The sequence below is a fragment of the Erpetoichthys calabaricus genome, chromosome 4 (assembly GCF_900747795.2).
Source record: "Erpetoichthys calabaricus chromosome 4, fErpCal1.3, whole genome shotgun sequence".
Taxonomy (NCBI): Eukaryota; Metazoa; Chordata; class Cladistia; order Polypteriformes; family Polypteridae; genus Erpetoichthys; species Erpetoichthys calabaricus.
In genome coordinates this window covers 34,228,593-34,245,761 of record NC_041397.2, presented here as the reverse complement: position 1 = coordinate 34,245,761, position 17,169 = coordinate 34,228,593, and the positions used below count along the sequence as shown (strand labels likewise).

Genomic DNA, 17,169 nt, shown 5'->3' with positions numbered 1-17,169 from the left:
ATGTTAAAGAAAAAAACCAGAACAGGCCCGGTTTACAAAACCATCATTGTATGCTTTCCCATTCTCATGTATTAACTCAATTGGATTTTCTGTAATATAAAATACAAATGCAACCTTAATCATTTCCAATTATATGATCGGCACCTCTAGGGCTGGAATCCTGAGTCAACTACAAACACATTGATAACCTTGATCCTGAGTCTTTATCCTTTTGTATGACCACCAGTAGATTCATAAACATAAATTGGAACTTTTAAATATATAGAATTTACTATTAGTTGAACTGAGGATTCATAGAGACGTATGTTTGGATGCATTGTGTTCTGGTTAGAACTTCTCTTTGCAGTTTATTTCAACGACCATCTTAAACTGAACTCCTACAATGGTTTACATAAAATCAAGAACAAACCATGTAGGCAGGCTTGGAGGTGGTTTTCACAAATATGTGTCTAGTAGATGGCTAATCCATTTAACTCAGTAGGCCCTCGTGTCAACAATCTGCCTAGTGCCACAAAGTGAGGGTAACCACTTGCAAAAGTAAAAGTTGTAGGTCAGGTGCAACGTTCATCAATAAAGAGGCAAATGCAGGGAAGAGCATTGCAGGTTAGGCATTGTATATCTAACAAACAAGTAGAGAGATAAGCAATATGGTCTAAAAGGGTAACAGGTCACTTAATCTTTAAACTACGACCAACTCACTCATGTGATTTGTAGGAAAAATTGAGTGTTTGCTATGCACAGAATTGTAGTGAAAGCTGTAGGTCAGAAATGTTGCATCAATTATAGAACTTATGAAGTTTTGATTTGGTAAATAAAAAAATGAGTAGCGAGAAGGAAAAAGTGTTGTAAGAATTTTTTTTTCACAAATGTATGGTAAAATCCAGTACTTTCCAAAGTAATGAGATATGTACAGTATTCTCAGTTAGTCTTGCAGGATGTAAAAAGTTCATTTTGTCTGAATGTGTTCTATAGTTTCCTGTACATTTTTGTCCCTGCAACCCTGAACCAGATTAAGAAATTTTCAAAACAATTTGATGGAGAGCAGTGTCGATTGCTGAAATATGTCAAAGCATTTCATGTAGTGAATATGTCATGTTTATTTGTTCTGACGAATGTATTCCTGGATATTCACTCTGCAGCCAGGTTAGGCAAATATGTTTTTCCAAGCGTCTCATGATGCTATGCAAGGTCAGCATTAGCTGTAGCAGCCATATGCAGGACTTTCAAGCATGCTTACTCTAAGATTGTAGCTGATGTGGCTGTCGCTGGGTCGCAAACACAAAAGAAAAAAAAATGCTGCATTGCTCATGACAGTGCTGTGATATTTTACCCCATCTCTCTAACCACACTCATTTGACTAAGGGGAAATGCCGCTCCTCTGGCAGTATTTTCATTTCAGTAGTACATTAGCAGACCATAATGAGAATATCACGAGTACTGCCACCAGATACTGTATATAAAGCTGATGAATGTGAGCACAGCACTGCATGGCTAATTATACCAGCAAATTAACTATATGCCCAGCTAGATCCCAAAACAAGCCTTAAAAGAGCCCTGTCATCTCCTTTCCCTCACCAGAAAACACAGAACAAGCTTTAAAGTAATACAAGCAAAACATTTATGACTATTTACAAGGCATTTTTTTCTTCTTGATGAAAGCATCAGCACAGGTATTTTGGAAACAAAACCATTCTAGTCATGCCCAGAGTTGCATCAAACAATGGAACAAGCCAGTTCCACCGCCCTGTGTTGTGACACGACCAATGTATGCCTCAAGAGTGGAACTCTCAGCATAGTGATCTTTGTTTTATTTACTTATTGCTAGAGGTTTGTGGCCTATTTGTTGCATTTTATTTGTGGTATTCCTTCATTCTGCGTGTTTTGGTGTTTGAATCATGGCAGTGGTTAGCATTGCTGCCTCACAGCTCAGATCACATATTTACCTATCATAATTGGTCCAGCATAGTTGGCAGACTTTTCCCAAACCCTCACAGACCATTGAACCATTATAATCCACTCGAAACTTGTTCGGATCCAACTTCCCCGTGGACTTGGAAGTTCCCAAACATTTATGTGATTTTACTGTACTTATGATGAAGCGAACTCTGTCAGGTTCACTCCTCACTAATGGAGAGATATTATTTTGTGGAATTTTGCTACATCTTTGCTGTGGGGTCTTCGATTGACTGGGGTGGATCTTACGAGGGTTTGCTCTATTACTCCATTTTTGCTTCCTTTGATTTTTTTTCTTATTTTATGGGAAGCAATGAGAGGTGTATAATACAAGAGAGAGGCACCTTAACATGAAGTACACATTTTAATTGGAATCAAAATTAGCTTTTGGTTCTGAGAAAAATATTGTAAAAACATTCCATAGGACATTTCTGTGCCTTTCATAGCAAGTCAGGTTTGAAGGTTGGGGAGCATGTGCTGATAGTGCGTTGCCGCACCCACCACACACTGAACCACCTGGAAATCAAAAAATATTTTGTATTTTAAATGTACCAATGTTTCAAGCAGTAAGCAAATGCAGACTAGCCTACCAATTAAGGTGAAAAATAATACGCGTAATTAAACTCTGTAATAGATGGCCAGTACCTCAACCTGGCCAGGACGCCCATAGAATGAAAGGATGGGGGAAGGCAACCGCTTTGGGACAATACTTTCCTCAAGACATTAGATGGCAGCTTCCCTGCAGTGGCTGCTGCCAGAGGACACTGAAAATGAACCTAGGGAGTCATGTCTCATCCATAGCCCGGAAGTACTACCAAGTCACAGGGACGAAAGCCCAGTCATACTTCCGGGCTGAAGAAAACTTGAGCTTGAGGGTCGAGGGCTATAAAAGGAGCTGCCTCACCACTAATCGGAGAGCTACAGTCAAGTGGTGGAGGACAAAGCTGTAAGGAGCAGTAGAGGCAGAAGAGAAAAAGAGGAGAAAGAAAAGAGAGACCGGAAAGGGCCTGAGTAATTGGGGTTTTGTGCAAAGTGTGCTAAAGAAAAACTCGTATCCAAGGTTTTAGTTACATTTTTAGCCTTATTTTCCATTTGCCATTCTTCTGTCATCTGTCCTTGGCTTCCTTGTTACATTCTGGGTAATTCCAGTACATAACCTTTAATTTGGTATTTCAGCTTGCCTAGAGAGGCCAGCATTAATTCCAATAGTGAGATGTTCAGTGTGTGATGTACAAGATCCTCATCAAGTAAATGGAGAGCTGCACCAAACCAATTTTTTGCCGTCTACGCTCTTACATGGTGCAGAAAAAAATATTTTTACTGTTTCTGCAAGAGTAAAGAGATGTCTGTTATTAGGCTATAAGTTTATAGCTGGTTTGTTCACGTCTGGTTTTGATAGGCAGATTTGTAGTTGTGATGCTACAGAACTGTTCTGAGTGTGTAATTCTCCTCCAGTGTCTCAGAATGAACCACAAACCGATGACTTGGAGGCATTTACTCCAAAGGTGCTCTGTCTTTTTTTTTTTCTTTTTTCTACAGTATTCAGGTTCATTTCTCTTATTTATTCCTTTTATTGTGTTCCTAAATCATTACATTTTGCCATCTTAATTCAAATAAAAAGGCAGTAATTACTAATAAAATATTTTTCCATTTACTGAATATTATTAGCATAGCATTTTGAAGAAACGGTCAAAAACAAGTGAACAAATGTCAAAAGGCACTTTTCAAAATTAGGTTAAACACATATTAAAACAGAGCAATTTAATTTTGAATAACAAACATTTTTCACGGCAATATAAATATTAACATTTTAATTGAGATGACAGATAGTTACAATGGTGAGAAGAGAAGAGGAGAAATGTGAATCTTCAGTCTTAGTTTACATAGTTCAGTTGATTATGAGTCGAAAAATGAAATGGAAGCTGGTGGTCCACCTCACTTGGAACATCTGTGAACGAAAGAATTGAAATATTTAAGTTATGGGCCTCTACTGAAAAGTTGATGGGATAGGAAATGCACCCCTTTTTGCTGCCAGCTAGTGGTGTCATTGGATGGCGGGGGCTTCAGGGCTTTAGTTCTTGATTTCAGTTATCCAGGCCTTTATCTTTGAGAACCCCCACCCCAACCCATCCAATAGACTTAGGCTTCCAAACCCCAGATCTTCAGGATCCCAGCCCTTCTTCCTCCCTTTTCGCACGCTGACATGCATGGACAACTCCATGGGGGCAGCCCTCTTTGTTGACTGCGTAAAAACGCTACGGGGGTAGCTTGACAACTACATGAAAATGCCACATGAGACCTCAAGCTACAAATGTATACCAGCATTATCAGAGAATAATAAATGCTGAAGACAGCAATGTCATGAAAAAGTGTATGAAAAATGGGGGTTGACGTGTGTTACCACTGATATGACTACTTAGGCACCAGATACCAGTATCTGGAGACTGATTTAGGTGTTCAGCATAAATAGTTTAATTAGACTACACATTTTAGAAAAAGTGAAAATCCAAAATTTGGTTACATCACTTAGAGATCAGACCTGTGAGATACTGATTGACTGAACTCTAACAGCTGCCTACAGAAAATGAAGTAATATAAGAAAAAAAAGTCAGCGGGTAAGGAGATCTTTCTTGTGCTAATTGTAGTATCCTGTTAACAAATCCTACATATTGTTGTAGCGCACCTAAGACATCACTCTGTCCTAAGTGCATTGCTAGGCTAAATGAAGTCCATGTGCATCACTGTACTAAATAAGACACGAAAACCTGTGTGTTACTGGCACCTGATCTTAAGACATTAGTCAAAAAGTATGAAAAAAAAACGTAATATTTGAAAGACGTCAGTATTCAGAATTCCAAAAGACCAGGAATGAAGGTAAAAACTTCATTGCTGGTTGGAGCAAAAATGTTTAATTTCTTTTTTACTGTTGATGAGCAGTTAAGACTGCTTCCATGGGGTAATAAACCAGATGAAGCAAAACAGCATTGAAAAGAATCAAACAAATCTTGAGCTTCTCTATCAGCTTGTTCTTCATATTGTGTTTTGTTTGAAGTAATATCAGAGCCACCAATCTAAAGTTATTTACGTTTTTGGGGTATTTATTTTTATCCAGACTATATTTTTGTCATTCTTTTGTATACCCTCTGGAGACTCTCCTCAACAATATTTGTTCCTGCTGCTGTCCTCCATGGGAACACATGACACCAGGAACCCTAAAGGAAACTTCCATAGTTTTCCCCTCTTAAGAAGTGACACCCAGGTGTTGTCCAAGTCCGAGCTTGCTTAAGGTTTGTCAGGAACCTTTGAGAAGGGCTCTTCAGAGTGGGAACCACAAACTAAAAGTGTTAACATTTTATAGCAAACGGATGAATATCACAGTGTTGTGGTTGTGCCACGGCTTATAAGAGGTAAGCATTGCACCGATGCTACTGGCACCCATCTCTTCATTTCCTGAACCCACTTTTTCCAAAACAAGATTGTAGGGAACATAACAATGGTGAAGTTGTTCCAGTCTGCAGCTAATTAAGTAGCTAATGCATATGGTAAAAAATATCTTTTTAAGCTGTTTTTCATATATCTGTTTTTTATTTCCTTGCAGTTGTTTGAAAAAGAAGTTTTAAAGACTGTTATGCAGAGTTTGTATTATAGTGATGTAACTTGATTTCTTTTCATTCCTTTTAGGGATTTTGAAGGAAATCAAATCAAGACTTTAAATTTTTCCACTCTGATGATGTGCAATGAGCTTACAGTTCTGTGAGTAGTCTTGCCCTGTCTGTCATCTCTTTACATAGCACATGAATCATGAAATGCTGTTATTGCTAAAAGTATCACTCTTTCATTATATTGGAGTAAAGTAATTAAACATAATCTATCTGAAAACTGCTAATGTTTTGATATTTAATTGTGAAGTCTGTAAAGCATTTGCAGTATATATTCTATAAATGGGAACACTGAATTAGTCTAAAGTGTTATAAGTGTTATTTTACTTGTAAGCATATTATTATATTTGTTTATTTAAGGTGGTGGAGATTTCCTAGATGGTCACTTTCTCAAATTGAAAAGGGTTCATTCACACACCCATCCACACAATTATTCACAATAGGCCATTACAGGGATGCCAGGTAACATAAGCTGCATGTCTGTAACAATTTGGTCATAAAACCAGAGTTTCACACCGACGGTATATTGGCCCATTATTATCATTAAAGATGATTTAAATGGAATACACTTAGTAGCATCTAAATTCCATTCTTTCATTTTTTTTATTGATTTCGTTAAAAGTAAGTAGCATTTCATACAGTCAAGTCAAGTTTAGCAAAATTAAATTCCACCCCGACCCAAGAGAAAGAGAGGAAGGCCAATAGCCAGAGTAAAACGTTAAAAGTAAAAAGAGGGAAGAGAATCCATTTCCCCAATATAAAATCTTATTCCAAAATGTATTGATTAGATCCTGCATTCCATCCATCCATTTTCCAATCATCTGAATCTGAACACAGGGTCACAGGGGTCTGCTGGAGCCAATCCCAGCCCACACAGCGCGCAACGCAGGAACCAATCCCGGGCAGGGCGCCAACCCACCACAATTAGATCCTGCCAGGTTTTTAAAAAGTTTTGAACAGATCCTCTAAGTGAGAATTAGATTTTTTTCCAATTTCAAACAGCATATAACATCAGTTACCCACTGACTTAAAAGATGTGAGCTGAGATTCTTCCATTTCAGCAAGATAAGTGTGCTAGTAGTGAGGTGTTTTGCCTTGGTAGAGTTCTATATCACTCTACTTTCCACTTCTTTATTCTTTATTTTGTAGCTTTTGTCAGAATGCCTCAAATCCCATAAACTTTCCACTGTTTAAAAGGTATTTTACTTAATAACTTGTCTCCACCTTCCCTTCTACATCTCTAACCTCAAGCAATTACATAGAGCAAAAGACAAGCAGGAGTTAAGTTACACTTTAACAATGTATTGTTGATAATATTCATAAATAATAACAATAACAAAAGTACATTTAAATATTGGCAAACATACAATCTGATAAATGCTGATATGTAGTTTCAGGAGGCACACAGACTTGCAGTTACTTTAAATGATGATGACTAGTTAAGTCATTATTTTCTAATTTTTTTCAAGACAGGCCACATACCTGTCTTAATATGGCTACTGAGCTGTGCTTCTCAGTGTAATATTCTTTACAGTCCATGGTGTGTGAGATGCTCCATCATCATGGTGGTGTGAGAGAGTGAGGAGTAAATTTATAGATTCTCTGTCCAAACCCCTACATCAATAGGGTGGTGTGATACAGAATGGCTTCTGATTCAAAACCAAAGAGCCAACTTTAGACCAATAGAATTCTAGTGCAACACAATGAGATTCACACCTGCCTCCAATACAATTTGTTAAGATGAAGCTTGCCAGCTAGGTATTTTAGCCGCCATGTGGAAGTTGGTTGACAGAGTCCTGCAGGGAATCACTTGCCAAATTGGTTTTAGGTACTTCCCCCAAAATTCTTCAGTTAGTCCCAACAACTGGGCGGGTTCTTTAAACATGAAAGCTTCTCACCAATGAAACACTAATATTACATTACTTTGTCTAAGTTACAAATAAAGACATACAAAATATTTTTCAACTTATATACAAACTTTCAAACCACAACATGAGGTAAAGGCAATTACAGTTTGTTTGTTGTTCTCCACTTTAAGTCCATCTGGGAGTGCACCAAACACAGCTGTTAATGGGTTAGGAGGGATTGTGACACCAAGGCTGTCTGATAGGCATTTAAAAATTTTGGTCCAGAATGATGTTAATTTGGTGCAGGCCCAAAACATGTGGCCCAGTGAGGCTGGAGCTCGATTGCAATATTTGCAGGCTGGATCTTGCCCTGGAAACATCTTGGACAATTTTAAAACGAGATAGATGTGCTTAATAAAAGATTTTAAGTTGAATAATTGTATGCTTTGCGCATATGGATCTCTAGTGAATTCTATGCATGACTGCCTTCCACTCCTTTCTGAAATGTTGAGTAAGAGATCCTTTTCCCACTGTACTCTGAGATCTTTGAAAGGAAGGGACTTTAAAATGTTTTTATATGTAATGGAAGTGCTGTCTGAGTCTTCAAGACTGATCAGTATTTTTTCTGGAATAGAAATATATGTAAGGTGAGGAGAATTGGGCAGATTCAGTTTAGCAAAGTTTCTAATTTGAAATTAGTGGGAAAATTGTGTTGACGGGAAGTTAAACTTGAAGTGTAATTGTTTGTCGGATGCAAAGACAATATCTATATATATATATATATATATATATATATATATATATATATATATATATATATATAAATTATTTAATCTAGTACGCTTTCCAAATATTAAAAACTGTGTAAGATTGAGAGGGAGGGCAATGGTGGTTATCGTGTAGAGGTGCAACAGATAAAAGCTCCTCTATCCTGAAGTGCTTCCTACATTGGTTCCATATTCTGAGTGAATGAAGGATAATTGAGTTGTTAGTATATTGACAATAACTTGTATTTACTGGGGTACAAGGCAAGGAATATAAAGAAGTACTGTGTTGCAGACCAGGCTTGTGTGTGTTCATTAATTTGTGTTGATATCCTGGTTTTTATAGCTTGTTTATTTGCCTCCCAATAATAAAATTGAAGGTTAGGTAGTGCCGTGCCACTTCTGTTTTAGGTCGTTGTAGGGTTGCCCTTTGGATGCATGGCATTTTTTGAATTCCAAATAAATAAGGTTATGCTTTAATCTAATTTCTTAAAAAAGTATTTGTTAATGTATAGGGGGGTGGTTTGAAAAAGAAAAAGAAGCTTGGGAAGGATATTCATCTTGACAGTGCTGATTCTCCCTGCTAAAGTGAAATGGAGGGTAGACCATCTATGCACATCTTGCTTAGGTTTTCCATGCAGACAGCAAAATGTTGTTGAAAAAGAACTTTGTATTTACTTGTGAAGTTTACCCCTAGGTATTTAAACTGATCTGTGATGATAAATGGGAAGATGTCCAATCTAATATTATGTGCTTGAGAGTTCAATGGAAAAAGCGCACACTTTTATTCAAATTAATTTTGAGTCCAGATATCTTTTGAAGTTCTGCTAGTGCTGTTAGGACTGCTGGCACAGACTTTTGTGGGTCTGATATGTACAGTACCATATCGTCCTATTATAGTGATATTTTCTGTTCAAGTCCTCTGATAATCCTCTGTCAATGGTGATTGCAGTGGTGATAGGGGGCATCCTTGTCTGAAAACACAGCCTAGTTTGAAGTAGACTGAAATAATGTTGTTAATACAAACTGAAGCTTCTGGACTGGTATACAATAGTTTGATCCATGCACATATGTTCGGGCCAAACCCAGATTTATGCAATGTGGTGAATAGGTAGTTCCATTCAACCATATGAAACACTATTTCTGCATCCAAACATAACAAGATCTCTGGAGTGTTATACTTTATGGGTGAACATATTACATTAAACAAACATTTGGTTTGATTGGTAGCTTAAGTGTCTGCCTTTAATAACTTTGGTTTGGTCTTGTGATATTACTGAAGGAAACACTTTCTCAATCCTTCTAGCCAGAACTTTGGAGAGTATCTTAACATCGCTATTCAGAAGTGAGATTGGTCTGTATGATGCACATTGTAATAAGTCCTTATTTTTCTAAGTTTGAAGGTATAATTTTATTGTCTATTGCTTCTATAAATGTTTCTAATAATAGGGGAGCTAACTTGATTAAAAATATTTTATAAACTTCAGCAGGGTAGCCATCAGGGCCTGCTGCTTTCCCACTCTGAAATGAGTTTATAGAGTCTAGTAATTCTGAGAGTGTCAGATGTTTAACCAGTTCCTCTGCACTGAGAGTATCTAGCTGTGGTATCTGTAATGAATCAAAGAATACCTTAGATTGTGTCTTGTCTTCTTTAAACTAAATAGAATATAAGGACTTATAGTAGTCTCTAAACGTTTGCATTATATTTTCATTGTCAATGATTTTATCCCCATCTGTATTGGTAATTACTGATATTACATTGCAAACTTCCTGCATGTGCATTTGTTAATCTAAGATCTTATTAACCTTCTCTCCATGTTCATACTTATGATGTCATTACTGAAGAATGAGCTGTTCCGTTTCTTTTGCTGTCAAGAGGTTGAATTCTGATTGCAAAGTCTGCCTTTTCCAATAAAGTGCCTCATTTGGAGAGCTGGCATTTTCTTGATTTATTCTGTCATTTCACTGATTAACTCAGACACCTTCTTGGTTTCCAATTTATTTTTGTGGGAGAGATATGAAATAATCTTACCTCTTAAAAATGCCTTCAGAGTTTCCCAGAGTATTCCTGCAGAGACCTCTGAAGATGTATTTGTCTCTGAAAAATAATCACTTTGCTTGGATATAAATTCTGTACAGTTCTGTACAATTCTGTACAGTTCTCGTCCGCTAATAACAGGGGGTTAAGACACCAGCTACATGATGCGTATGTGGAGCACAGTGAATGTTACCTTCACCTCGGACTGTTCATTTCGGACTTCTCCACACTCCGTGAACAGAGTAGCAAGCCCAGTTGGAGTCGGTGCCACTGACTCACAGGGGTTAGTTAAAAGCGCAGATAGTAAGATCATGCTCATTTCCAGTGAACCTACTGGAATTAACAAGTTCTCCTTGCCCGACTCACTTGCAGTTTTGCTCCCACTTTTGGAGCTGATGGAGCCGATGCTCAGCGTCAGATCCCGGTAGATTTGTTCTTTTGCCGATCTGTTCCAGGTCAGTCTCTGACAGGCCATACTTTGTACTTGAACTTAAGGCCTGTTTAGGCTTTGATGAAGCTTTAGCTGTCCTTTCCATTTCTTTCTGAACTTATTTTCTGCTATTCATGCTTGTATATAATTGCATATACTGCAATCAAATCCTCTCAGGTTGAAAAAAAACAGAATACCTGTAAAATAACGCCACTGCTAATGGAGTTCTGCCTCTGACGTCCATGTCCTGAAATGGATAGGACCAAATTCTTTCATTTTTTGAACCTGTTAAAGCAGACCAGAGTATAATCAACTCTGAACAGATAGTTAATTGTAGAGAACACACACACACACACACACACACACACACTCCCTCTCATATCCAGTCAGTTTAAAATTTACAGATTAACTTTACCTGTACATAGTTGAAATACAGGAGAAAACCAACACAAACTTCATGCAGTGACATGGCTGGGATTGTCCTTGTTGCATGTTATAAGTTCCAGGGTGAAATATTTTAATAAAGAGTTATAAAGTAACTTACTTTCCTAAGAAATAATAAATAATATTACTACACTATCATACCCCCATGTTTGTTCTCATCTATATCATCCACAAGGGTCTCCTATTGCTTAGAAACATCGTTCATATCACCTGACTCCCCTAATACATGTTGGATGATTAATCCTAACATATAACAGAAGTCCTAATCAGCCTTTAACAGTCACCTTAGAGTTCATGTTCTACTCTTCCTTGCTTCATTCTCTTTTACTCCTGTATTAGCCTTTTCTCTTGTTTTGTGTTTCACTTTTGTTCTTGTTTTGATTATTTGTGACCTACATTAATGGAGTATCCTTCTTCTAGTGCTTGCACATTTATGCTTGTGTATCTATCTCCTCCTAACTGCAACTATGCCTGTGCTAGGTTGTGTTCTGATTTGCATTTATTTCATCACTGGATCCTCCTAAACAGGGCTGCAAGAAAATATTGTTATCCACATATCTGGGGAAGTCATGGCCTAAATAAAATTACACAAGGCCCAACTGATAGTTAAATCTGAGGATGTGGATTTCAATCACCAAATTAAATGTATGATAGCATTTAGTTCTGCTGGGGTGCAATGTACATAATATTTTGCACATGATGCACGAAGAGTATTTCAGGAAGAGGCAATTAAGTACAAGTAGATTAGAAGAGCAGTATTTACTGAAGGCAATTCAAAAAACAGAGGAAAGTAGGTGTCACATATTAAATAATTAACTCCTCTGATTCTTGTATTTTCCTCCAAATTTATATACATACATTTCCAAATTCACTTAATCCAATCCAAGATCCATGTTTTCTTCAGTCCTGACCAGTTTTCCTGTCTCTGCTGATGAAAAACATCCCCACAGCATGATTTTGCCATCACCATACTTCACAGAGGCAACAGTGTTCTTGGGGTGATGGGAAGTGTTGGGTCTGCACCACACATGCTGTTTTCACGATGGTCAAAAAGTTCAATTTTAGTCTCGTCTGACCAGAGGACCTTCTTCAATGTATTTTGGAAGCCCACCACATGCTGTTGGGCAAACTCCAAATGTGTTTTCTTATTTTTTTTTTTTCTCAATAAGTAATGGCTTTTTTTCCTGGCCACTCTTCCATAAAGCCCCTCTGTTTGGAATGTATGATTTAAAGTGGTCCTATAGACAGATACTTCCATCTCCACTATGGATCTTTGCAACTCCTTCAGTATTATCTGATTAATGTCCTCCTTACCCAGTTCGTGAGTTTTGGCGGACAACCTTCTTTTTGGTTTGTAGTGATACCATATTCTTTCCATTTTGCTATAATGGATTTAATGGTGCTCCATGGGATATTCAAAGGTTGAGATATTTTTTATAAACCATCCCTGATCATTAATTCTCCACAACTTTGTCTCTGACCTGCTTGGAGTGCTTCATAGGGTTCATTTATACTTCATGCTCAGAACGTGTACGCTCCCGCATCATGGCTGCCATGTGTCCCCAGCGTTCATTTGATGCGTCCTCTGAGTATATCCTCAGAAATTAACGTGATGCGTGCGTGAGTTGCAGTACCAGCAAAAGGTCGGGGGGCGCAGTGTGCTAAAAGTTGGAATGTGATGTCAGAGTCTCTGTTTACTATCTACATGTGACAGAAAGCCACTTTGCGAATCCTACGAGATCGGTGTGCACGCTTCGATGTTTGATAAATGGTTCGAAGTGGTGAAGCAAAATGCTGACATACAGATGCATTCGTGGTGCTTTTATATTCAAGCGTTGTATATTCCTGATCGTAATGACATGATACATTTTAAAAGTCTCACATACCGTCTTCTGTGCCGTCTTTTTTTCTAGGACTTCCTCCGGTACTGACACCAGTGGCAAACAGCAATAGATCGCCACACTGAGCACATTAAATGTATGATATTCCAACTCTCTGAACATTTAGAATCCTTATAGTTATACTTGATATCACTTTCATGATGAAATGCATTGAAGTATGTATGTTACATTTTACAGATAAATCGGTAATTTCATTTGAATAATGAATACTGTTAATAATGACACAAATGGTCGTGACACGGTGGCGGAGCGTCAGCGCTGCTGTCTTGCAGGGAGCCACGTCGCTGATATTCCCTGTGTGGAGTTTACATGTTTTCCTGCTGAGTTTCCACAGTGTGCTCCGGTTTCCTTCCAAAAATATGCAGATTTAGTGACATTAAAATGACGCCAGCATGTATGTGTGTGCTTGTATTCACCTTGCGATGAGCTGATGCCTCGTCCAGGGATTGTTTCAGCCTCATGCCCAATACTACCTGAAATGGACAAATCCCTGGACTGATGGATTTAATCATTAAACATCCTTTTCAGAGATATTGCGAAGCCGAACCTGTTCTCACCATGATAATATCTCACACTGCCACCTGGTGGATTCCTCCAGATTTACGTAAAGTACGCACGCAAGTATAAAAAGTACAATGCTTGCATAGCAGGAGCGTCCTCTGCAGCATGCGTCGCGTCGCGTGAAGTATAAATCCGGCCTAAGTCTTCTTGTTGCTTGCTTAGTGGTATTACAAAGTCAGGGGCCCTTCAGAACAGATCTGTTTATACAGACATGTGACAGATCATGTGACACTTTGATTGCACATAGGTGGACCCTAATCAACTAATTATGTTACTTTTGATGTTAATTGGTTGGAGTAGATCTTATTTAGGGGTTTCGTAGCAAATGAGATGAATACTATGTACTCACAACTTTTCAGTTTTTACTTATATACTGTATATATACTGTATATTTACTTATATATATATACATATATATATATATATATTCCACTTCAACAATTTGGACTATATTGTTAAGTCCATTATGTAAAATCCAAATGAAAAATTAATTTTAATTAACAGACACCCAAAGATTTTGCTGAGTTAGTAATGTGGCATTCACTCAAATTACATTAATGTGTGTAAGATGATACCATCGACTGTACAATTCAAGAGCTGCATTTTTATATTTTAATAAGCAAAAGTTCATCCCGAATGTAAAGAGAATTAAATGTTCTGATAAGCAGTGCAGCAAAATAAAAATCAAACAAAATAGTCACTACATACAGCTATTCAGTGAGCAACTTATATAACGATAAAATTATAAAGGAGGAAAAGTAAGGGCAAGCTGAGAGTGGAATATACAAGAAACATCAAAATGACAAGTCAATAAAAGAACAACGGTCTGTTACAGCACCACGACATTTTAAAAGTATGTCAGTAATAGAAAAATAGAATTGAAAAGTTTAAATAACCTTTACATATCATAAATCCTGCAGATGTTCAGATAATGAAATATTTTTTCTGCTGAATGTGCCAGTAAACATTCATATAGCAAATTCTATATTTTATATATACAGATCGTGCCCGTTACTGACTTTACTTCAGACTTACCTGATCTGAGAATTGAATAGCAGATAGATAGATAGATAGATAGATAGATAGATAGATAGATAGATAGATAGATAGATAGATAGATAGATAGATAGATAGATAGATAGATAGATAGATAGATAGATAGATACTACTTGAATATTAGAATATTACAAACCTTGAAATAAGAACAGGATATTCAGCCCATCAAGCTCATCCATCCTCTTTACCTAGATTGTCCAAAATAACTTCAAGTCTAGATCTGAAGTTTCCTAAACTTCTCCTCTCTGCCACACTACTTGGTAATTTACTCCATGTGCCTGTTGTTCTTTGCATGAAGAAAAACTTTCTGATATACAGTATGTGTGTGAAATCTGCTCCTGACTAGTTCCCAAATGTTTCCCTTTGTTTTTGTTGCAGATTTTTATTTTAAAGTACATCTGGAGTACACCTCACTAATTCCTTTCAAAATTTTAAACACTTCAGACATGTCCCCTCTTAATCTTTTGTTGGCTTAAACTGAAAAGGTTCCGCTCCATCATTCTCTCCTCATATCTCATACCTCTCAGACCCTGAATCATCCTAGTTTCTCTTCTCTGGACCTTCTCTAGTGCTGCTATGTCTTTTTTGTAATATGGAGACCTGAACTAAACACAGTACTCCAAGTGCAGCCTGTGCATTATAGAATTTACGTATAACCTCCATTGACTTGTACTCCACACATAAGACTATATTGTTCTGACTTTCTGTTAGTTCTGTGGTTTTCCTCCCGCTGGTTAGGTTAACTGATGATTCTACAGGGTTAGTGCAGCGAAGAACACCAAGGCTGAGAGAAAACCTAATGTTAAAAATGACAACACCCTTCCAGGTACAGTTTAGACGTCAAAATTCTGCTTCCTGTCTTGGGCAAGAAGTATTCAGCTTAGCTCAAGCGGGTAAGTAAGTAAGGGCTTTCTGACTTGGTGGCTGGGAGTTCACATCCAGCCTCTCCACGTTAGAACATGAAATAAAGAGTGGTGGAGCCCTGAGAAATTTCTCGCTGGTGACTTTTATTTGAGTCAATGTGGTTGTGTGTATGAGTTTGCCCCACAACAGACAATTCCCTAAACTAGGACTGAAGCCTACCAAGTGTCCAGAGCTGCTGAAATAGAGTTTGGCACATCACAACCCCTAAAACCGGATTCATCAGGTTCAATAATAGATGTATGCAACAATTTATAGAGGCAAATGTAAAATTTCTTCAAACCTTCTTCCTCAACAGGTAGTAACTGATTTATGGAAAAACACAACAGTTTTTTTCCTCATTTTCTTCTGCAGCAGATTTGTCTGTCTAGTGGAGAGTGCCACTACCAGATTTGTCAATCAACTCCACTTAAATACATTTCTCCAAAATATTTTCACTGTATTTACAGTTTGAGATTTTCTGTCATTTTTCATTTGTTCAACACAATGGTGTGGAAATAAACCCTGTCCGGCCTAATTTGAGATATTGATTGGAGAAAAGCATCTGGAAAGCTACTTCATAAAAGAGGCTAATTAGTTTTCTTCTGATGTGATGTGAGACGACATCAGCACTAATCAAATAACCAAAAACACATAGCAGTTGTGTAATGCATTTCTGCCTCTTTGACGTTATACAGATATAATTTTTATTATACTTCCAAAGGTTATTCCGCGCGTGAGCAGATGATAAATAACAGACATATAGCAGTCAAGCAGATAATCATATTTTCTTTACTGTATTATTACTTTGCCTGGAAAGTCTTAGAAATTACAACCACAACATACAATATAGTTTCTTTGGTTTTAGATTTTCCTTCATGTTCAGATAAATCATTATGTGTTTTTAAAAACTGAATCCATTGTCAGAGATGTCTGGTAATCCTAAATGGAAATGCAAACTCTGCAATCCATCAGCTGAATAAGCAGCACAGGATGGAGTGTGTTGTGCGTGTGTTCACCCTGTGATGGGCTGGCACCCTGTCCAGGGATTATTCCTGCCTGGCACCTGCTCCCCTGTGACCCTACTCAGGAAGATGAGGGTTAGAAAATTAATGGATCGATGATTTCATTTTTATCTTCCTTCAATAAAGTAATAAAAAAATGCTTCCTGTTTTTTCTGTATTTGAGCACCCTGGTAATAGGAATCTTTATATACTGTATTCTGACAGAAAATAATTGAAATTATTGGAAAAAGTTTAGTTTTAAATATGCCACAAATACAGTAACTTAAATGAAGAAAGAAGAAATGAGATTCAGTGTAGCATTTGATGAGACACCTAGGATTCCCTCTGATAAAGACTTTGAATTCAGGTAGATTTTTATTCGGTGAATATGTCACATGTGTAGAGAACAGTGAATTTTTTACTGCTGTATGCCAATCAACATGCAACATGTTGCTACTCTTGGGGGCCATGATAAGTGGGCATTGCTACCTTACCTCAAAACATCTGTCTTCCTTACCTGAAAAACCTCAGAACACATATTACCACTCTAATCTGGGATTAGTGGAACACAACCAGTTTTCTTCTGATAAGTTTTGACTTTTTGAAAATCGA

At 37.4% G+C, this 17,169-nt stretch overlaps 1 protein-coding gene across 1 annotated transcript in view; it reads left to right on the top strand.

Annotated features, from left to right (window-relative positions):
- Positions 1 to 17,169, top strand: part of rxfp2b (relaxin family peptide receptor 2b) — a 312,780-nt gene that overhangs the window by 220,233 nt on the left and 75,378 nt on the right. Inside the window, exon 11 of the mRNA XM_028800786.2 lies at positions 5,635 to 5,706. Coding sequence (XP_028656619.2) covers positions 5,635 to 5,706 — 72 coding nt within the window. The remainder of the gene's footprint in view (positions 1 to 5,634; positions 5,707 to 17,169) is intronic.